The sequence below is a fragment of the Hemiscyllium ocellatum genome, chromosome 28 (assembly GCF_020745735.1).
Source record: "Hemiscyllium ocellatum isolate sHemOce1 chromosome 28, sHemOce1.pat.X.cur, whole genome shotgun sequence".
NCBI classification, from domain to species: Eukaryota; Metazoa; Chordata; class Chondrichthyes; order Orectolobiformes; family Hemiscylliidae; genus Hemiscyllium; species Hemiscyllium ocellatum.
Window position 1 is genome coordinate 39,669,109 of NC_083428.1, and position 24,175 is coordinate 39,693,283.

The 24,175-nt window shown below is 41.6% G+C and overlaps 1 protein-coding gene across 1 annotated transcript in view; it reads left to right on the forward strand.

The window, feature by feature from the left end:
- LOC132829235 (arrestin domain-containing protein 5-like) overlaps positions 1-24,175 on the forward strand; it is a 45,199-nt gene that overhangs the window by 20,701 nt on the left and 323 nt on the right. Inside the window, exons 2-3 of the mRNA XM_060846605.1 lie at positions 1,240-1,466; positions 5,156-5,516. Of these exons, the coding sequence (XP_060702588.1) occupies positions 1,240-1,466; positions 5,156-5,516 (588 nt within the window). The remainder of the gene's footprint in view (positions 1-1,239; positions 1,467-5,155; positions 5,517-24,175) is intronic.

The window sequence follows — 24,175 nt, forward strand, 5'->3', positions numbered from 1 at the left end:
GTTCTATGGCACTGGAACGTGTCCAGCGGAGATTCACACGGATGATCCCTGGAATGGTTGGTCTAACATATGAGGAACGGCTGAGGGTCCTGGGATTGTATTCATTGGAGTTTAGAAGATTAAGGGGAGATTTAATAGAAACTTACAAGATAACACATGGCTTGGAAAGGGTGGATGCTAGGAAATTTTTTCCATTAGGCGAGGAGACTAGGACTCGTGGACATAGCCTTAAAATTAGAGGGGGTCAATTCAGAACAGAAATGCGGAGACATTTCTTCAGCCAGAGAGTGGTGAGCCTGTGGAATTCATTGCCGCAGAGTGCAGTGTAGGCCGGGACACTAAGTGTCTTCAAGGCAGAGATTGATAGATTCTTGATGTCACGAGGAATTAAGGGCTACGTGGAGAATGCGGGTAAGTGGAGTTGAAATGCCCATCAGCCATGATTGAATGGCGAAGTGGACTCAATGGGCCAAATGGCCTTGCTTCCACTCCTATGTCTTATGGTCTTATGGTGTTATTAACTCTGCTTTCTCCCCACAGATGCTCACAGACTTGATTTCACCAAAAATTTGTTTTTGTTTCAGATCTCTAGCATCCACAGTTCTTTTTTTTTGTTCTATGTTAAAGGAGTAACTATCTTTGATATAAAGACTACCCACTTGAGAGTTTTAAAAGATTTGAATGGATTGTAAGTTTCACGAAAGGGAGATTTTCTCACTGTCAGGTAGATTGGGAGTACTGTCCACTATCTACTTTCGAGTCAATGGTCCTAACTCTATTCAGCCTCAGCAAAACCCACCCCACTGGAGTGAAAATTGGTGTAACAAAAGCCCTTTAAACTGAGGTGTGTGACTCCAAGCTACATGCTTTGGTGATGAAAATACCGCCTCACATCTCTCAAATTAACATAAAAAATCCAAAGGCATTAATTCAAAGAGAGCAGGGTTCTTTCTCTAATGTCCTGGTGAATATTTATCAATTTATTCCTCAACCAACATCACCAACAGATTATCCGTCCACTTATTCCATAAACGTGAGAGCCTGCTGTGCAATAAATGACTGCCATATTTCCTACAGTACCAAAGCAACTGAAATTAAAATTGCTTCATTTGCGATAAAGCACTTCGGGATGTTCTGAGATCATAAAAAGTGCTGTACAAACATAACTCTTATCTCCAAGAGCTAGCTTTTACCTAAAATGTACTCACTAATCACAATATCCAACTTTTTTCTCCATAGATCATGATGCAGAGGGATTGGAACAAGCCCTGGAAGCTGGCCCCCATGTTTTCCAGTTCAGCTACAAACTAGAAGATGCCCTCCCATCTACCTTTAGTGGCAGTCATGGGAAAATCCGATATTTCATACGGGCGTTCTGCACAGCAGTTGGGGGAACTCTAGCACAGGTGGAGAAGATCTTGAAGATACAGGAAACATTCAACCTTAATCTCGATCCCAGTAACAAGGTAGCTACTAGTTATGACGCATTCTAGAATGAGCTAATAGTGTAACAAAGGATAAATTGATACTGCTTGACCTGCTGTGTTTTTTCCAGCTCCACACTTTATCAACTCTGACTTTTCGGCAGCTCCAGTCCACACTATCTCCAATAAATCGTAAAGTTAACAAAACACTCCCATCACTTGGATTTCTTAAGGCCAAATTATGTTTAGCTATGCTATTGTGTTTTTTGTCAAGTGAACAGAAAGAGTTGGTGAGGATAATATGTGGTGTAGACAGGTTTCCAAATGGCGTTTCATAAAGTGTAGCACAACCGACTTGTCAGCAAAGTTAGAGCTCATGGAGTAATAACAAATAAAATCAGATCAGATATGAAATTGCCTCACGGTAAAGAGTTGCTTTTCAGATTAGAGTAAGGTTTATATTGGTGCTTTCCAGGGGTCAATGTTAAGATCTGTTTTTCCTGATCTTCATTATGACCTGGACCTTGATGAACAGGGAACAAAATCAACATTTTGCGATGATACAAAACTTATAAATATTGTCTCCTAGGAAGGTGTCAGTAGATCTTCAGCAGGTAGAAGTAAAGTTTACATAAAGTGTTGGAATGGATAGATTGGTGGAAGATAAAACTTAATTAGAGAAGTGTGCAATGATCTGATTGAAGTTAATAAAAAAAGGTACAATTCTAAAGGTGTTGGGGGACTTTTGGGAACTGAGGGACCTGGATGTTTATAGAGAAACCTGTAAATGGGAAGGACAGGTGAAGCAAACAGTTAACTAAACATTAGGGATAATGGGATTGATAAATGAGACACAGTGCACAAAGGCAGGGAAGTAACATTAAACATTCCTGAAGAAGGGCTTATGCCCGAAACGTCGAATCTCCTGTTCCTTGGATGCTGCCTGACCTGCTGCGCTTTTCCAGCAACACATTTTCAGCTTAAACATAACTGGATCAACCTCACCTGAGTACTGAGACCATTTCTAGACACTACATTTCAGGAAGGCTGTGAAGGCATGAGAGAGTGGAGAAAAAGTTCAAGAGAACGATTCCAGCGTTGAAGAAGTTCAGTTATGTAAATAGATTTTAGAATCTGGAACAGTTGTCCATCGAGTAGAGAAACTGGACTTAAGCCCTCCTCAAGAGAAGATTCAGAGGAGATCTGATGGAGGTATTCAAACTCATGAAGCGTTTATAGAGAGTTGGTGAGGAGATGGGAGGATGAAGAACGAGAGGGCACGGATTTAAGCTAGCTGGCAATAGAGGCAAAGACAATGTGTGAAGAAACTTTTTACACACAGGGAATGGGAAGGCTGTGGAGCGTGCTGATTAAACGCATGTTCAATCAGTGTACTCCAGGTGAAATTAAAGTTTTCAACAGAAAATGGTATCATTCCCTGAAAAAGGGAAAATATACACTGCTGCAGGGAAAAGGCTGGAGAGGTACAAGTTGAGTTATTCCTTTAGACAGCCAATACAGGCATGATGAGTCACATGACCTCCTTCTGTATCGTAACGATTCCATGACTGTATGGAAAACAGGCATTTGGCTCAACAAGTCCACACTGACCCTCTGAAGAGTAACCCACTCAGACCCATTCCCCCTAAGTTATGCACCTAATGCTCTGGGAAATTTAGCCAATTCACCTGACCTGCACATCTTTGGATTGTGGGAGGAAACTGGAGCACCCAAAGGAAACCCACACAGAGCAGGGAGAATGTCCAAACATCACACAGTCACCTGAGGCTGGAATTGAACCCAGGTCCCTGGTGCTGTGAGCCACCGTGTCGCCCCAAAGAGTAATCTGTGGGTTGGTTTTATGGATACAATGGTCCTTGAGCCCACTCTGAGACTTAAAAAAAATCAACACTAATCCTGGAGTCATTTTACACTCAGCGGATCATTAACTTGTTCAATGTGAAACCTCCACCCCTGCCTGGACAGATATAGTATATCCTGCATAAGTGAGCTGTCAGTCGATTGTAGCAGCAGCGCCACGTTCAAGTAGTGGCCACTGCTGGGACTGCAAACAGTGTCACAAAGAAGACAAAAGTTATGGAAGTCAGGCCCTGACTGCAGACCGTAGTCAGGGTAAGCGGGGTATGCAGTACCAGGTGTGGGACATGATGGGGCTGGTTTAAAGGGGGTGAGAGGGATGTGTATCCCATGCGCACAGGGGACCTCTTCAAAAGGAGATTCCTCAATCACCCTCTTGTTTGAAACAAGTCCACCCAACTATATCTGCTGGATTCCCACTTGGCATGATACTCACCCTGCCTGTGGCCAAATAGCCAAGGGGAAAAAGTGTGGCCATTAACTGACCACTTAAGTGCCTCAGTAGACTCGAGCATGTCAGCCATTTAATATTGCCACTACCCTTTGTAAAGTGGGTCAGGGTATGTGTCTGGGAGTGCCACTTACTGCATTTTATAAAATTCATTCACCTTTTCTGCCAGTGGAGTATAAAAACCAGTTTCTATTTTGTGCTCAAATCTCTAGAATTGACTTCGAATTGAACAAAAATTGACATTCAACACCAGCAAAGAGAAAAGCCAATTTGATGTGGAAATAGAGTCATAGAAATGTACAGCACGGCAACAGACCCTTCGGTCCAACCCGTCCATGCCAACCAGATATCCCAACCTAATCTAGTCCGACCTGCTAGCACCCGGCCCATACCCCTCCAAACCCTTCCTATTCACATATCTATCCAAATGCCTTTTAAATGTTGCAATTGAACCAGCCTCCACCACTTCCTCTGGCAGCTCATTCCATACACATGTCACCCTCTGTGTGAAAAAGTTGCCCTGTAGGTCTCTTTTATTTCTTTCCCTTCTCACCCTAAACCTATGCCCTCTAGTTCTGGACTCCCTGACCCCAGGGAAAGACTTTGCCTATTTACCCTATCCATGCCGCTCATAATTTTGTAAACCTCAATAAGGTCACCCCTCAGCCTCCGACGCTCCAGGGAAAACATGTACCTCAAGCAATGTAATCTTACAGCATAAAGACCAATGCCACAGAAACAGGCAATTTGGCTCAACTGGTCCAAGCTGGTTTTTATGCTTCACATGAATGTCATCAATTGCACTTCAGCTAACCCTATTCAGAAAATATTTACAAGGGTGTTGCCAGGGTTGGAGGATTTGAGCTATAGGGAGAGGCTGAATAGGCTGGGGCTGTTTTCCCTTGAGTGTGGCTGAGGGATGACTTTACAAAAGTTTCTGAAATCATGAAGGGCATAGAGAGGGTAAATAGACAAGGGCTTTTCCCTGGGGTGGGGGGAGTTCAGAACTAGAGGGCATAGGTTTAGGGTGAAAGGGGAAAAATTTAAAAGAGACCTAAGGGGCAACTTTATCATGCAGAGGGTGGTACGTATATGGAATGAGCTGCCAGAAGAAGTAATGGAGACTGGTACAGTTACAACATTTAAAGGTATCTGGATTGGTAAAGGAATAGGAAGGGTTTAGAAGGATATGGGACAAGTGCTGGCAAATGGGACTAGATTAGGTTAGGATATCTGGTTGGCATGGACAAGTTGGACTGAAGGTTCTGCTGTCGTGCTGTACATCTGTATGACTCTAAACTGACCTGTTGTGATCCTCGGGAACTTTTCATTTCATCTTTAAAGCTATATTATTCTATTTTTCAACAGTGTCAGTGATCCCATTTATTCCTTCTGTCTCCAGCTTCCTCTGAAGTTGACAGCTGAGAAAGAAATTTCATACTGGTGCTGGAGGATGCCGGGGATTTCTATGAACGTGACAGTGGACAAGAGTGGGTTCGTCCCTGGTGAAGACATCATCATCACATCTGAAATCGACAACCGAACGATGAGATTTCTCCGGATAATCTGTTACTCCATTGCAGCTGAGATCAAGTACAAGGCATTTGTTCAGGAAGCTCTGTGCGACCATTACCGCGAGTTCATAGAGAATAGTGAAGTTAAGAAGATGGAGGCAGTGATCGAGGCTCCACCAAGAGAAGTTACAAAAATCCTCGGATCCTTACAGCTGCCTAAACCAATGTTTATCAGCGACATGTCAAGGTGTAAGATTATTTCAATCTCATATCAGCTGCATGTTACAATTCCCATCCCAGCGTATCACGTCACAGTGTCAGCCTCAGCCCCCATTAAGATTGGAACAATTCCAGTGCACATTTCTCTGTAGAACTAGCAATTGTATCACTTAAATAATCAACTTCTATTTAATTCATATGGGAACCCAGGACCAGATAATTCTGTATGTTACGTAGGTATAAACATTACTAAATTCAAGCAAGTGCGTATCTTTTTCTAAAATAAATGTTTTATTTAAGTTTTCAGCTGTGTCATTTTATTTAATGGATGTGGTACAAAAATGACAGGCAAGTATTTGGAGAGGCAATGATTAGGAACAGTCAGCATGGTTTTGCATTAGGGAGATACTGTCTCACAAACTTGACTGTGTTTTTTGAGGAAATAACCAAGAAGATTCATTTGGGCAAAGCAGTAGACATTTCTTACTTGGACTTCAGTAAAACCTTTAACGACGTTCCGCATGGTTAGATTATTTAGTAAATGGGATTGAAGGTAAGCTTGCCAGTTTGGTACAAAATTGGCTGAATGACAGGAGACAGAGAGTGGTGGTGGAGGGTTGTTTTTCAGCCTGCGGGTCTGTTGCCAGCAGTGTTCCACAGGGATCGATGCTGGGCCCACTTTTGTTTGTAATTTAAATAAATTATTTTGATGAGAAGATAGAAGACATGGGCAAATATTTCTGCGGATGACACCAAAATTGAGGGTATAGTGGATAGTCATAGAGATATACAGCATAGAAACAGACCCTTCGGTCCAACTCGCCCATACCGACCAGATATCCCAACCCAATCGAGTCCCACCTGCTAGCACCTGCCGCATAACCCTCCAAACCCTTCCAATTCATATACCCATCCAGATGCACTTTAAATGTTGCAATTGTACCAGCCTCCACCACTTCCTTTGGCAGCTCATTCCATACATGTATCACACTCTGTGTGAAAATGTTGCCTCTTAGGTCTCTTTTATATCTTATTCTCTCACCCTAAATCTATGCCCTCTAGTACTGGAGTCCACCACCCCAAGGAAAGACTTTGGCTATTTATCCTATCCATGACCCTCATGATTTTATAAACTGCTATAAAGTCTTCCCTCAGCCTCTGACGCTCCAGGGAAAACAGCCCAAGCCTATTCAACCCCTCCCCATAGCTCAAATCCTCCAACCCTGGCAATGTCCTTGTAAATCTTTTCTGAATGCTTTCAAGTTTCACAACATCTTTATGTTAGGACAGAGACCAGAATTGTAAGCAATATTCCAATAGTGGCCTAACCAATGTCCTGTACAGCCGCAACATGACCTTCCAACTCCTGTATTCAATACTCTGACCAATAAAGGAAAGCATACCAAACACTTTCTTCACTATCCTATCTACCTGCGACTCCACTTTCAAGGAGCTATGAACCTGCACTCCAAGGTTTCTTTGTTCAGCAACACTCCCTAGGACCTTACCATTAAGTGTATGTGTCCTGCTAAGATTTGCTTTCCCAAAATGCAGCACCTCACATTTATCTAAATTAAACTCCATCTGCCACTTCTCAGCCCATTGGCCCACCTGATCGAGATCCCGTCGTAACCTTCTTCGCTGTCCACTACACCTCCAATTTTGGTGTCATCTCCAAATTTACTAACTATACCTCTTAAGTTCACATCCAAATCATTTATGTAAATGACAAAAAGTAGAGGACCCAGCACCAATCCTTGTGGTCACAGGCCTCCGGTCTGAAAAACAACCCTCCACCACCCCCCTCTGTCTTCTACTTTGAGCCAGTTCTGTATCCAAATGCCTGGTTCTCCCTGTATTGCATGAGAATTAACTTTGATAACCAGTCTCCCATGTGGATCCTTGTCAAACACCTTACTGAAGTCCATATAGATCACATCTACCGCTCTGCCCTCATCAATCCTCTTTGTTACTTCTTCAAAAAACTCAATCAAATTTGTGGACATGGTTTCCCACACACAAAGCCATGTTGACTATCCCTAATCAGTCCTTGCCTTTCCAAAAGCATGTACATCCTATCCCTCAGGATTCCCTCCAACAACTTGCCCACTACCAATGTTAGGCTCACTAGTCTATCATTCCCTGGCTTTTCCTTGCCACCCTTCTTAAACAGTTGCAGCATGTTTGCCAACCTCCGGTCTTTCAGCACATCACTTGTGACTATCGGTGATACAAATATTTCAGTAAAAGGCCCAGCAATCACTTTCCTAGCTTCCCACAGAGTTCTAGAGTACACCTGATCACGTCTTGTGGATTTATCCACTTTTATGCGTTTCAAGATATCCAGCACTTCCTCCTCTGTAATATGGACATTTTTCAAGATGTCACCATCTATTTCCCTACAGTCTATATCTTCCATGTCCTTTTCCACAGTAAATCCAGATGCAAAATACTCATTTAATATCTCTCCTATCTCCTACACAAAGGCCACCTTCCTGATCTTTGAGGGGCCCTATTGTCTCCCTAGTTACCCATTTGTCCTTAATGTATTTGTAAATACCATTTTGGATTCTCCTTAACTCTATTTGCCAAAGCTATCTCATGTCCCTGTTTTGCCCTCCTGATTTCTCTTTTAAGTATACTCCTACTGCCTTTATACTCTTCTAAGGATTCACTTGATCTATCCTATCTGACATATGCTTCCTTCTTTTTTTAACCAAACCCTCAATTTCTTTAATCATCTAGCATTCCCTGTACCTACCAGCCTTTCCTTTCACCCTAACAGGAATATACTTTCTCTGCATTCTTGTTATCTAATTTCTGAAGGCTTCCCATTTCCAGCCGTCCCTTTACCAGCGAACATCTGCCTCCAATCAGCTTTTGAATATTCTTGCCTAATACCATCAAAGTTGGCTTTCCACCAATTTAGAACTTCAACTTTTAGATCTGGTCTATCCTTTTCCATCACTATTTTAAAACGAATAGAATTATGGTTGCTGGCCCCAAAGTGCTTCCCCACTGACACCTCAGTCACCTGCCCTGCCTTATTTCCCAAGAGTAAGTCAAGTTTTGCACTTCTCTAGTAAGTACATCCACATACTGAATCAGAATTTTTTTCTGTATACACTTAACAAATTCCTCTCCTAAACTCTTAACACTATGGCAGTCCCAGTCTATGTTTGGAAAGTTAAAATCCCCTAACATACCCACCCTATTATTCTTATAGAAAACTGAGATCTCCTTATAAATTTGTTTCTCAATTTCCTGCTGGTTTTTAGGGCTTCTACAGTATAATCCCAATCGGGTGATCATCCCTTTCTTATTTCTCAGTTCCATCCAAATAACTTCCCTGGATGTATTTCCAGGAATATCCTCCCTCAGTACAGCTGCAATGCTATCCCTTATCAAAAATGCCACTCCCCCTCCTCTCTTCCCTCCTTTTCTATCCTTCATGTAGCATTTGTATCCTGGAACATTAAGCTGCCAGTCCTGTCCATCTCTGAGCCATGTTTCTGTAATTGCTGTGATGTCCCAGTCCCATGTTCCTAACCATGCCCTGAGTTCATCTGCCTACCCTGTTAGGCCCCTTGCATTGAAATAAATGCAGTTTAATTATCAGTCCTCCCTCGTTCTCTGCTTTGTCCCTGCCTGCCCTAACTGTTTGACTCACCTTTGTTCTCAACTGTACCAGTCTCAGATTGATCTCTTTCCTCACCATCTCCCTGGGTCCCAACCACTCTCCCCCTTACTGGTTTAAATCCTCCAGCAAATCTCCCCGCCAGTATATTAGTCCCCTTCCAATTCGGGTGCAATCAGTCCCTCTGATGCAGGTCATGTCTACACCAAATGAGTAGATCCAAAAATGTGAATCCTTTTCCCATACACTAGTTCCTCAGCCATGCATTCATCTGCTCTATCCTCCCATTCCTGCCCGCACTACCTCATAGTACTGGGAGCAATCCAGATATTACTACTCTAAAAGACCTCCTTTTTAATTTCCTGTCTAACTCTCTGTAATCTCCTTTCAGAATCTCAACCTTTTCCCTTCCTATGTCATTGGTTGCAATGTGTACAATGTCCTCCGGCTGGCCTCTCTTCCCCGTGAGAACATTCTGCACCCTCTCTGAGGTATCCTTGATCCTGGCACCAGGGAAGCAACACATCATTCTGATTTTTTCACTGCTGGCCACAGAAACGTCTGTCTGTACCTCGGACTACAGAATCTCCGAACACAATTGATCTCTTGAAACTCGACATACCCCTCATTGCATTAGAGCTAGTCTCAATACCAGAAACTTGGATGTTGGTGCTACATTCCCCTGAAAGTCCATCACCCCCTACATTTTCCAAAACAGCACACTTGTTTGAAATGGGGATAGCCACAGAAGATCCCTGCACTACCTGCCTACCTCTCTCACCTTTCCTGGAGTTAACCCATCTATGTGACTGTATCTGAAACTTTTCCCCCTTCCTATACCTGCCATCCATCACATCCCCTTGCTCTTGTAAATTCCTCATTGCCTCAAACGGTCTCTCCAACTGATCCATTTGATCTGATAGGATTCATAACGAACAGCATTTATTGCAGATATAATTCTCAGTAACACATAAACTCTCCCTAAACTCCCACATTCAACAGGAAGAGCATCTCACTCTACTAAAGGCCATTTTTGCTTCTTTCAATCTGCAGACCCAGAAAGTAGCACTGTCTTATTCCTCTACAAAACACTGCTCCAGGTTAAATTAATATGACTTATATTTTAAGTTTAATCAAGAGACATATCTCAATAAAACATATAATCAAGAAAGAACCCACTCTACTTACTACTGCAGACTTACTATCAGGCCACACTTGAAATATTCACTCCCAAAAAGGTTCCTCCGAGGTCAGTTGTGAATTTCACTGTTTGTTTATTTTCCCAGATGCACTCTGATGTCCACGAATACATGAATTCAAACAGCAAAGGCAGTAACTGTGCAGGTTCACTGCTCTGTCAGTTAGCAGTGTAGGTTTCTTTCTTTCTTTCTCTCTCCCTCTCTCTCCTGCACTGACCTCACATGTGCTTCCTTTGTCTGTATCTCTCTCTTTTAAAAAGTGCTGTTGTTTTGACTTTATTTTTCCCAAAGTTGCAAAACAATGCAACAGCATATAAAACAGTAATTGTTGCTCCTGGAATTCGAAGAAATCACCTAGAAGGTTATCTAAGAATACAAAGAGATCTTGATCAATTGAGTCAATGGGCTGACGAGTGGCAAATGGAGATTAATTTGGATAAATGAGAAGTATTGCATTTTGCTAACACAAACAAGCAGAATTTATATAATTAAATGTAGGGCCTTAGGTAGTGTTGTAGAACAGAGACCTGGCATTTCAGTTACATAATTCTTTGAAGTTTGCATGACATATAGACAGGAGAAAGTGAGGACTGCAGATGCTGGAGATCAGAGCTGAAAATGTGTTGCTGGAAAAGTGCAGCAGGTCAGGCAGCATCCAAGGATCAGGAGAATTGACGTTTCGGGCATGAGCCCTTCTTCAGGAATAGCATATTCCTGATATATAGATAGGGTGGTTAAGAAGACGTTTTGCTTGCTTGCTCTCGTTGCTCAGACCTTTGAGGATAGGAGTTAGACATCATGTTGAGGTTTTACAGGACATTGGTGAGGCCTCTTCTGGAGTACTGCTGGATAGGCTGGGATTTTTTTCACTGCAGCATACAAGGTTGAGGGGTGACCTTATAGAGTTTCATTAAGTCATGAGGGTCATAGATTAGATGTATGGCAGAAGTCTTTTTCCAAAAGTGGGAGATTTCAACATAAGGGAGCATTTTTTTTTAGGTGAGAGGAGAAAGATTAAAAAAAAGATATGAGGGGCAAGTTTTTTACATAAAGAGTGGTTCATGTGGAATGAACTTCCAGAGGAGGTAGTGGATACATTTACAACATTTAACAGACATTTGGATAAGTACATGAACAAGAAATGTTTGCCGGGATATGGGCCAAGTGCAGGCAGGCAGGACTAGTTTAGTTAGGAATTATGGTCTGCATGAACTGATTGGACTGAAGGGTCTACTTCCATGCTGTATGACTGTATTAAAAAAGGACCATCAAGCCTGGCTCACATTCATGTGACTACATACTTCTTCACCACCATCCAAACCCTGCCTCACCCCATTTCCCTCTTCTCTGCTGTCCAAACTCCTTCAAGTTACAAAAGAGAGAGAACACTCTGAAAAATTTTCTTGATTCTGTTGTGCAGTTATTGGACTGAATAGTCTATTTTTTGCTGCTACTGACTTATGGAAGTAAGTCCGAGAGATCATTTTATTTTTATGCTTTCATGGAATGTGGACATCTCCAGTATTTGTTGCTTATCCCTAATTAGTCTTGAGAAAGAGTAGATGAATTGCCGTCTTAAACTACTAAACATGATCTGCTGTACCTCCACTCAAATGCTACTAGGGAGTTCCAGAATCTTGATCCAATGAGAGTGAAGAAACTTGGACCAAATCTTAACTGTGAAGCTATTTATGTACTTTACGATGAGATCTCTGTTGAATGCATGCAGAAAAGCAGCACTCAGGGCACCAGCCAATAACACTGTTGAGTAGTCAACAAGTCGCAAGCTTTAAAAATTTCTAAATTCTGTGCAATTTTAACAAAAAGCTGAGAATTCTGGAAATCAGAAATAATATGTTGGAAACGCTTATGTGAGAGGTGGATCTTTCAAGCATGACCCTTCATTGCCATTGGTCAACCTCTGCATTTGCTGATTCCTGCGATGATAAATGTTTGGTCAGGAATGATATTGGCCTGGATATGGTTTACTGTATACAACTGATTTAATCCAACGTCAAACCCTCAAGCAGGATTAGCAAAAGATATGTTCATGATAGGTAACGTATGTAATCGGTTAACAAGATGATCAGGATGAATGATTTATGAAGAGCCTACGTAATTGGATGGATTTTATAATCCTAATGTCAGCTCCTTCCATTCCTACTGAGTGAGGGAAGGGCAAAATCATTCCTGATTAATATCCAGTGACTCCAATGAGGACAAAGCTAAAAATCACACAACACCAGGTTATCGTTGAACAGGTTTATTTGAAAGTATTAGCTTTCAGAGCACTGTTCCTTCATCAGGTAACCAGTGGGGCAGGACAATAAGGCACAGAATTTATAGCAAAAGATCACAGTGTCGTTCAGTTAAAATAATATATTAAACAAACCTAGATTATTGTTAAGTCTTTCATCTTTTAGAATGGATTGAAGGTTTCAGTTTATTAATATGTAAATCCCAGAACTTCTAAGTCACATTCTCGAGCTAACTTAAGGTTTCATAAAAAAAGGTGACATCTCAGCTCTGACAATGTATTAAACATGTGAGGTTCGAGTCTGTCCGTATCCCAATCTTGAGTCAGACTGGTTCTAACTCCAAAGTAGGAATTTATAAAATGTTATACGGATTGACTGTCTGCAGATTGTGTGCTTTTTGAACAAAAATAGAATGTATCTGCAAATACAATTCTGCAAATGCAAATTCACCCTATAGACTTGTGTTTGCGTGTGCGCGTGGGTGTGAATGTGGAGGGGTGTATGTGTGTGTGTCTGAGAGCATGTATATGAGAGAGCGTCTGTGTGTGTGAAAGAGTGTGTGTGTATGTGTGCTTGTGTGTGAGTGAATAGTGTAGTGGGGTCACCTGTAGTGTGACATGAACCCAATATCCTGGTTGAGGCCATCCTCAAGGGTACTGAACCTGGCTATCAGCCTCTAATGAGGTACTTGAGGGTGAAAGTTGCTGGGGAATAGTGCTCTGCCTGGAGAAAATACCATGGTGGGAGGGGTGAATAAATCAAAAGAAGGAAATAAATTCTAACACTAGTTATGGAATTATCAGGCTGTGATGAAGGGTCACAGCAGAAATGTTAACCTGTCTTTCTTTTTAAGATAAAGTGAGGACTGCAGATGCTGGAGATCAGAGTCAAAACGTATGGTGCTAGAAAAGCACAGCAGGTCAGGCAGCATCTGCCTGACAAAGGGCTTATGCATGAAACATCGATTCCCCTGCGTCTCAGATGTTTTTTGACTCTTTTTAAGATGCTGAACTACCTACTATGCATTTCGAAAATGTCCTTTTTTTTCATATTCTTTCCAGATGTTTTTATTACAAAATAATATTCCAAACACACGTGAGGAGTAAAAGGCCTCTTGAGCCTGCTCAGCCATTCTGTAGTTGATCAGATTGTGATCTCAACTCCACATTCCTACCTATTCCCAATAACCTTTGATTCTGTTACTAGTCAAGATTCTCCCTCTGCAGTAAAACTCTGCCTCCACTGCACTCTGGAGAAGAAGGCTTCTACAATTCATGAACAAACAAAATGGAGGAAGGTGATCAACCAGTATTGTGAAGTCTCATGTAACATGGGAAAAGCTGTAAAAAAGAGCAAGGGAGAGCTACTGGGATTAGGTTTTGTCCCTAATTTCAGAATTGAAATGGTTTCAAGAGGTACCTATTCTTTTATTGAGAAAGGTAGATAAAAGTCTATAGTGCTGCACACTAGCGAGATTGGAAAAAGTAACAGAGAAAACGAGATTACAAATGATCATTAGGTGGTTTCATGGTTACAGTTTAAGTTGTGTCAAATGGACAAGGAAGTGAAAGCTGAAGGAGGAAAGAAGTTCCATACTTTTGAGGTTCTGAGAATGAACAAGTGAGAACAGAAAGTTCCAATAAATTTTGATTTGTTTTCCTTCTACTAAATATTGACAAAATGCAGTGTTTCAGGTTATTTACCTGTCAATCCTTTCCAATTCACCTCTGATCAAATCTTTCAGTACTAATTTGTGAAGATAGATTTCAGGTGATATTAAAATAAACAACATTTGTGTGATCTATTAACAAGGTGCACTTGAAAAATGGTAGAAATAAACATTTTCTCAATAATTTCAATTTGGTAAACTGTTACTGTGAATTGAATGGTGTTTCAATGGGGCAATATCTTCTGGGACACAGCTTGCTTTCTGAGAAAAATAACTTTGTAAGTCCAGAATAATATTTACGGGTCTTCATATGCTGGTCTAGTTACATTCTCAAAATACTTCACAGGCTTGCTGGGACACAGCTTGCTTTCTGAGAAAAATAACTTTGTAAGTCCAGAATAACATTTAACTCTTGCACCAATATCTTCTTGTAGACCTATAAAGGTGTCAATCCAACAAATTGTCTTAATTCCAAATAATGTCATGTCAGATTATTCAAATGTTTAAATCGCAGGTCAGAAGTATAGCAGACTGTCACAACAGACCTAATTTTCCTGTGGACTTTGGGTCTCTGGAGGGATTGATTGGGGATCTTGACTCTGCACTTGCTGGGAAAGGGGCCTTGTTGGACATTATTGGAGATCTCCAACTTGGTTGTTATCCAATAAAAGATGGTAGGCTGACTCGTCAGAGGGTCAGCAGATCTGGAACCTCAAAAGCCTAATCGGGAGAGGTAGGCACGCTGGGGAAGGACAAATAATAGGAGTTATAAAATTACTAAATATTTGTAGCAGCCAAAGAGGCAGCCCTTCAATTGGAGGGAAAGTTGGTGTCATGGGCCCTTCCCTACAAGCAACTCTGTCTTTAAGGATGGAGCTCTCTAGACCACTGCAGGGAGGCTGCTTCTAGTATTTTGTCACTGTATGTTGAGGGGAGGGGGTACTGCACCAGAAGTAGAAAATTGCCTCTCACTAGGATATTATAACTTAAATTTATTGCCTGTTTCCATTGAGTTGGGCAATTGATCCATTGCTGGGCTGCTCTAATTTTCTAGCCTACCCCTGCTCCCAAGCCATCAGGCTAGTGATGAAAAATGCCACCCCTATAAGGTGACTATATGAATGTGTTGTGGATTTACCACCCTGCAATAAATACCAGAACAATGAGGACAAGCAAAACAAAGATGGTCTTTTACGAAAGATGGGGAACGTACAAAGGTATCCAAAATACCAACTTAGAAATTGCAAACCTCCAGCAGTATCTTGAGTTAATGAAGTACTTTTAAAGTATTAGTACTGTTGCAATTTCAGAAACATGACAATCAATTTGTGAAACAAAATTGTACAAGCTCCCATGACCAGATGATGTGTTAATGATACTAATAGCAGGATAAACATTGGTTAAGGCACTGCACCACTCTTAACTGTGGCTTCTCTTCAATCAGTGCTAAGGATTTTCTAACATCCACCCAAGGAGAAAAACAGGGCCCCCAGTTTAACATTTAATCTGAAAGACATTAGCTTCAACAATGCTGCTGTACTGTATTGGAAGGGTGACTTGAGCTATGTACTCACGTCTCTTGAGTGGGATTTGAACACATGATCTTCTGACTTAGAGGTGAGTGTGTTACCATGTGGCTAAGGCTGACATTTTCACACAGCCTATTTACTAACCTAGTAACTTGTATTTTAAGGTACCCCAAAACAATTCCTTGTTCCTTCTTCCATCAGTACATTACAGTTGTATTTGTGTAATCATATGAAGAGTCTTGAGCTCCATGTTATCCAATGATGGAGATGGATTTGTGCCCCTCATTTGGAGTGCCTAATTACACTGTCAAAAGTGGCTGGCATAAGCTGAGCTGTTCCAGACCTGGGCAAGGCAGAATTACTGAAAGTGAATTGAAGCAAAACTGACCAGCTTGACTACCCTTTCAGCCAGTTGGCTGTTCCTTCATTGGTCAAAATCACTGAAACTCCTTGACAGCTCCACCATTATGACTGCAGCAGCTCAAGATGAAGATCCATCATCACATTCTGAAAAGCCGCTAAGAACCATAAATAAATGTAGTTTTGGCAGCAATGCTGATAACTTGAGAATACATTTCTAAATATTTCTTTTATATGAGTTTGCTGATGTCAGTGGAAGTTCCACACTTATCCAGCTAAGTGCTGGACATAAGAGCATATTGGTCACTCAACACTACAGTTTAGGAAGAGTAAAGAGAGCAGCTGGGGACATAGTCTTCGGCTTCTGAAATTGTTGGTTACTGAGTAGATGTCAGGACGCGATTTCACAAGAGTCTGGGGTATAAAGGAAGAAAATAGGAAATAACTCACAAAAGACATTAAAGTTGTTAGAAGCAACTGAAAATTGAGCAACAGCAAAAATTATGAATTTAGCATATGAATGCCAAAATTTGAATACAAATTAGCATTTGAAGTAAGATTGGACTTTCTCCTCAGTTTCCAATCAGATTTAATTGAATGCAGAATGTAAGATTTAACTCTTGTCTCTTTGTTAAGGTCAGACTTCCTCTTTATTGAACTATTTTTCTCCTGTTCCTCTTTCTTTTTGTTGAGATTTAACAATATTTACAGGGCTCAATGCTCAAACATAAACTTGTGACCGTGTCTGCTGCTCATGTCTGTTAACATGATGCTGTTGTTTCAGTCAAACTAAGCAGATGAAGGAGACCCTTATACCCCTTGCAATCCTGCTCCAGTTTTGTGACTTGATGGTGCAGCTCTTGAAAACAGCAAAAATGTGAGATTTCAAAGCTATCCAGTCTCCATTGAAAACAGCAAAATAATATGCCTCACAGAAATGTCATGCTATCACATTCTTTGAAAAGAACAAATCTTTCCACCTCCTCTTCATGCTCATTACTGACTATCTATCAATCCACATCCTGGGGTTACCACTGACCAAAAGCTCACAGTCTAATAAGTGCCAAGAGGTCAAAGGGTTGTCAGAGGCTGGGCATTCTGCAGTAAACAGCTCTCTTCCTGCCTCCTAAAAACTTTGCCACCAGGTAAATGCCTGATGTTTGATGGTTAATGTTCTGATCACTGGCCTGGACTCAAGAAGCTTGACACTAACAAAAACACAGCTGTCTGTCATCAGTGCACTATTAGGTTAAACATGCATTCCCTCAGCACACAGATACAGGAGTGTATCTACCATTTGGAACACACTTCAGGAACTTGCCAAGATTTCTTCAACAGCAGAGCGACTGGCACCACCTTCTAGTCATTCACCATTTCAATTTGAACATCTGCTACTGTTCCTTCATTGGTCAAAAATCACAAACTCCCTGACAGCACTACGGGACAGCTTCACCATTATGACTGCAGCAGCTCAAGATGAAAGGCTACCATCACATTCTGAAAAGCCGCTAAGAATCATAAATAAATGTAGTTTTGGCAGCAATGCTCATAACTTGAGAATACATTTTTTTTTGTAGATATTTTTATTGAAATGTAACATTTTTGCAAATTTACAAAAATAAACAAAACTCTCAAATACAAACATTGATGTACAATTAAATCATATATACAATAGTCATAATTTAACAAAGAAAAGAGAAAGAAAGAAAACAAAAAGAGAAAAAAAAACGAAAAAAGAAAGAAAAAAAAACTCAACTTTCTACTAATCTAACCTATAACTAACCAGAGTGTATACCCAAGTCTCTTACATGCTCGGAATGTATAAACATCAAATATAATAAAACCCGTATTCGCGCAGGATTCCTCTCCCAAGGGGCCCCGGAGCAGCCCGGTCTGAAATCTTCACTAAATAAAAGCCCTTGTTAGGATAGCCGAAATATCTGCATTTATATAATTCAAAAAGGGCTGCCATATTTTATAAAATAATTCAGTCTTTCGGTGCACCATATTTGTGAGGAAGTCAAGGGGGATATATTCCATAATTAACCTGTGCCAATTTGAAAGTCCAGGGGGGCCCTCAGCCACCCAGTTCACCAAAATCTTTTTCCTTGCACAGAAAGAGAGAATAGAAAATAGTCTCTTCCCATGCATATCCAGAGATGAGAGGTTCGAAAAGCCCAAAAGGAGAGATACAGGGTCCACCCTAATTTCCGTTCCTAAAATTTCTGTCAGGGTATTTGCCACCGGATTTTCTGACAAGTCCACAGACAATGTGCAAGAGTACCCACCTCTATTTTGCATTTGGGACACATTGGAGATGCTCCTGCCTTAAATTTTGCCAGTCGAGCCGGAGCTATATGGGCCCTATGAAGTATCTTTAGTTGGATAGCCTGAGTTCTGTTACAGATAGCAATTCTTCTAGCATTTTCCCAAATGTCATTCCACATATCCTCAGAGATTTCTAGCCCCAAGTCCTGCTCCCATGTTTTAAGCAGGTCATCCATGTCTCCTGAGACTCCATCATGTAGCAAATGGTATATAGTACTAACGGAGGATGCCCCCGCTGGTCGTAAGACATTACGTTCTCTGTCTGATTTATAAAGACTATCTATTAATGTAGTCTTCCTCTGTATATAATCTCGAACTTGGAAGTATCGAAAGAGATCCCCATTAGGTATTCCGAATTTCAGACGCAGCTGCTCAAAGGACATCAGGATCCCATCTTTAAATAGGTCCCCTAAGCATGAGATGCCCCTGGTTCTCCAGAGTTTAAAGGTGGCATCTGTAATCCCCGGTTGGAATCCCCATGCGCCTACTATTGGTGCATGGGGGCATGTTTTATGTGAGTTACCCTCATTTTGCCGCATTATATTCCAGGCCTTAAGTGTGTTTAATATTATGGGATTTTTACAGTGGTCTGTAATGATTTTCCTCTTATCTGAAAATAAAAGGTTAATAAGTGGGTATTTTACTTGGGAGGCTTCGATATCCAGCCAAATTGATTGTGGATCAGATGAAACCCAATCAGCTATGTAACTTAGTAGGGAGCTTAACTGATATTTCCTAAAGTCTGGGAAGTCCAGTCCTCCCCTTTCCTGTGGAAGCTGTAGCTTCTTCAGCTTAATAAGGGGCCGTCTATGGTTCCAAATAAAGGAGCCCAACCAGCCATATAATTTACGTAGGGCTAGCCTTGGCAGCATCAGCGGGAGCATTCTCATAGGATATAAGAGACGGGGCAGAACATTCATTTTAATTAATGCTATTCTCCCTAGCCAGGAAGTCGGAAGGTCTCTCCATCGCTGGAGGTCCTGCCTTATCCTTTCCATTAATTGTACAAAATTAGCCCTATACAGCTGATCAAATACTGGCGTGATAAAAATACCCAAATATAAGAAGCCCTCCAGGGACCAACGGAAGGGAAAAGGGGATCCGTCCATTAAGTGGGGTATCATAGCCAGACCACCCACTGGCATGGCTTCCGATTTTGAAAAATTAATTTTATAGCCTGAGAATGCACTAAATGTATTAATAACTTGAATTAGACGAGGCACTGACATTAAAGGATTACTGAGGAATAAGAGAACGTCATCTGCATAGAGGGTAATTTTGTGTTTACCTGTACCAATCCTCGGGGCCGTTATATTAGGATCAGTCCGGATGGCTTCTGCTAATGGTTCGATTATCAGTGTAAACAACAATGGTGAGAGAGGATATCCTTGACGGCAGCCCCTACCCACACTGAAGCCATCCGATCTTAACCCATTAGTAATAACAGCTGCTTTGGGGTCATTATACAATGTTGAAACCCATTTGGTAAACACCTGTCCAACGCCAAACCTTTCCAATGTGTAAAATAAATATGACCATTCAACCCTATCAAATGCCTTTTCCGCATCCAATGAAATTACTACTCCTGGTATCTTTCCCTGATGACAGGCTTGGATCATATTCAAGACCCTTCTGATATTATTGGATGATCTGCGGCCCTTAATAAATCCCGTCTGGTCCTCCTTTATAATATATGGCAGTACCCTTTCTAGTCTTAGTGCTAACATTTTTGAGAGAATTTTAAAGTCTACATTTAGTAAGGATATTGGTCTGTAAGATGCACAATCTTCTGGGTCTTTTCCTTTTTTGAGGATAAGAGAAATATTTGCTTCTTTCAGCGTGGGCGGGAGACAGACCTGACTATGCGCAAAATTATACATATCCATAAGTGGGTCAACCAATATTCCTGTAAATTCTTTATAGAATTCAGCTTGAAAACCATCCGGGCCCGGTGCTTTTCCGCTCTGAAGTTGCCTAATTGCCTCAAGTATTTCTTGGACTGTTAAAGGGGTATTTAGGGCCGACACCTGTTCCGGAGTCAGGCCCGGGAAGGTCAAATTTTTTAAAAATGACTGCATCCTCCTAATCCTATCTTCACAACCCTGTGATCTATATAGTTCAGAATAAAATTCTTTAAAGGTCGCATTGATCTTTTTATGATCATGAGTCAGGGTACCTGTACTTTCCTTGATGGTCGGAATAGTTTGAGGGGCTTTCTTTTTCTTTGCAAGAAATGCTAAGTATCTACCCGGTTTGTCGCCATATTCATATAATCTTTGTTTCGCAAATAATATTTCCCTTTTAGCCGTTTGAGTAAGCGCGGTGTTTAAAGCTGTCCTAAGAGCTGTAATCCTCTGCAATTTTGTGATAGAAGGTCTATCAGCGTATGCTGTTTCGGCTGCTTTTAGGCGAGCTTCGAGCAGACGCTGTCGCTCTCCCTTCATTTTCCTCTGGGTCGCTGAATAGGAGATGATCAAACCTCGTGCATAAGCTTTGATGGTCTCCCACATCATTGACGGATTGCTAGCCGTACCAGTATTAATTTCTAAAAAAGTTTTAAGTTCTTGGGAGAAGTACTTTAAACATTTGCTATCTTTTATCAGGAAGGGGTCCATACGCCAATGCCGAGCGGATGTCCCATTGTTCTTTACCTTAGTTTCCATGTATACAGCGGCATGGTCAGAGATTGCTATAGTACCTATTTTACAGGTTGCTATAGAATTTAGAAAAATCGATGGGGCAAAAAACATATCAATTCTTGTGTGACATTTATGTGGATTAGAGTAGAAAGAAAAATCTCTACCCTGTGGATGGAGACATCTCCATACATCTACCAATCCTAATTCTTTATTCAGGTCCGCCAGTTGTCTAGATCTGGGAGATACTCCAGCGGCACTCTTGGGAATCCTGTCTATTTCCGGATCCATAATACAATTAAAGTCTCCCCCTATAATTGTATGACGGGCACCAAAGGCCATCAGTTTTGAAAAAGCTTCCGTTATGAATTTAAAGGGGTGTGCCGGGGGGCAGTACACATTTAAGATCCCATATTCCTCTCCATTTATGAGGGCTTTAATCAAAATATATCGTCCAGATTCGTCTTTTATCTGATTTAGAATTTTCAAAGGGAAGTTCTTCCGGACAAGGATAACGACTCCCCTGCTTTTTGAATTAAAAGAGGAAAAAAAGGCCTGATCAAATCCGCCCTGTCGTAATTTTAAGTGTTCTTTATCCGACAGGTGTGTCTCCTGTAGGAGAGCCATTTCAACTCTCTCCTTCTTAAGATTTGATAATATTTTCTTCCTTTTAACTGGCGAATTACTCCCCCTGACATTCCAGGTGCACCACTTAACCGACTGTTCAGCCATAATCATCTGGACAGATCCGAGACCCCTCGGGAGGGGAAACCCTATCTAGAACATCCCGAGCATGGAGCATACAAGATTTACAAAAGTAAAGACTCTCTGATACACTCAAAACAATATGACAAAAAACTCTTTCTAAGTATAAAAGATATAAAACATTCCGAATTGGAGATTTTCTCCCTTGTTCCCAGGGAGCGTCACTTCCTCTCCCACAGTCCATCTTACCCTCTTCCAACCAGTGCCCCACCCTTGACCCAGGTGTTCCTCAATAAAATGAGGAGAATTCAAATATAATATAAAGCTAGAGTTAACAGTGAACAGCCCACCCCCACCCACACCCACATCTAAATATATTTGAGAATATTAATACCATATATAACTATAAGATTACAATCTCAACATGTAATACTTAAATATAATACCACAAAATAACAGGGGAAAGAAAAACAACCCCGCTCCTAAAAACAGAAGTAAAATAGAATAAGGTGACCACCTCTCCCCATCAACATTAACCAAACGCCCCAACATATATATATATATATATATATATATACACACATACACATACACACATAGGGGGAAAGATAAGAAAAGATGAAGGGATGTAAACCAAAATAATGGGAAAGGCAGACCAGCGTCCACAATCTCTTACAGTTTATCTAAGAGAGTCCAAGAATTCCTTAGCCTTCTCCGGTGATCCGAAGTTATATATGGATCCTTCGTGGCTAAGGCGTAGCGTCGCTGGATATTGTAAGGAGTACTGAATATTTAAGTACCTTAAACGCTTCTTCGCCTCATCGAATGCCTTCCTCTTTCGGACCAAAGCTGGGGAGAAGTCCTGGAACAGCATGATCCTGGATCCTTTGTGGGTCATAGCTTGGGGATCTTTTCCCAGATTTCTTGAGGCTTCCAGGAGCATCTGCCTCTCCCTATAGCTCTGCAGCTGGAACAGGACCGGGCGTGGGCGCTGGGTTGAGCCGGGCCCACGTACTGTGACCCGGTAGGCCCATTCTACCCTTACCTGGCCTGATCCAGCCTGCAGATTTAAAAGTTGTGGCAGCCAATGCTCTAAGAATGCTGTCAGCTGACCTCCCTCATCCTGCTCGGGCAGGCCCAACAACCGAATATTTTTTCTACGACATCGATTTTCGAGGTCATCAATGTGGTTTTCTAGGTTCTGGACTCGATTCTCGAGAAAACGGATGTGGTCGGCTGCCGATTTTAATCGCAGTCTCTGAGGCTGCGGCCTTCGACTCCACCCTGACTCGGCACTCCAATTCCTGAATGTCTCTGCCCTGCTTCTGCAGCTCGGCTGATTGAGTCTCGGCAGAGCAGAGAAGCACTTCGATAAAAGCATCAATCTTCGCCTCCCACCTGGCAAACATCTCCTTAAAGCTCATCTTCATTGGTAAATCTCCTGAAGTAGCTGAAGACACCTTTGTTGCAGCTGAAGAGGGAGAGGGTGGGGGAGGGGTCCCTGCTTTCTTAGAGCCGCCTGTTCCCTTCCCTTTACTCATTTTCCAGCTAGTATTAGACTATTTAAATGTACTAATAGGTAACTATTTAAGGTTAACAACTATTATAAATGGTTTAGTGAGTGTGGTGGGGGTGGATAGCCCACTTTGCCCAAGTTTTGGGTAGAGCACTGTGGACTCAATCTTGCTGGGTCGCTGCCATCTTGGATCCCCGAGAATACATTTCTAAATATTTCTTTTATATGAGTTTGCTGATGTCTGTGGAAGTTCCACACTTATCCAGCTAAGTGCTGGACATAAGAGCATATTTGGTCACTCAACACCACAGTTTAGGAAGAGTAAAGAGAGCAGTTGGGGACATAGTCTTCGGCTTCTGTCACTTTTGGTTACTTAGTGGATGTCAGGAAGTATATGAGAGTTCATGCTCCCCTCTCAAGGACAGAGTACCTTGCCTTTCATACCCTGACGAAACATTTAACTCTGCATTTTCTTGTTCCCAGTGCAGTGATAAGAATAGCAGAAGGCAGCACTGGAGTGTGAGAGGTTGGTGGAAGAATTCCCTTTCCCTGCCCCTCACAGCCCCGTCCCTCCACAGCTCGGCTGGATTTGACCGTGTCTTCTGTTTAGCTTCCCACTTTTCTCTCCTAAAAGGTGGCCGTCCTCTGGGACACAGTACTGGGACTGTACAATTTCAGGACGTATTTTGCCAAGGAACAAAGTGTTCCTTTGAACATTAACGTGTTCAAAGAGAGCAGTTGACATTGGGCCCGGAGTCCTGGTCAATATTTTTCCCTTAACCTGAAATAATCAGCTCAGCATCGTAGATGGGATCTTGCTGCGCACACATGACTGATGACGTTTGGTATACT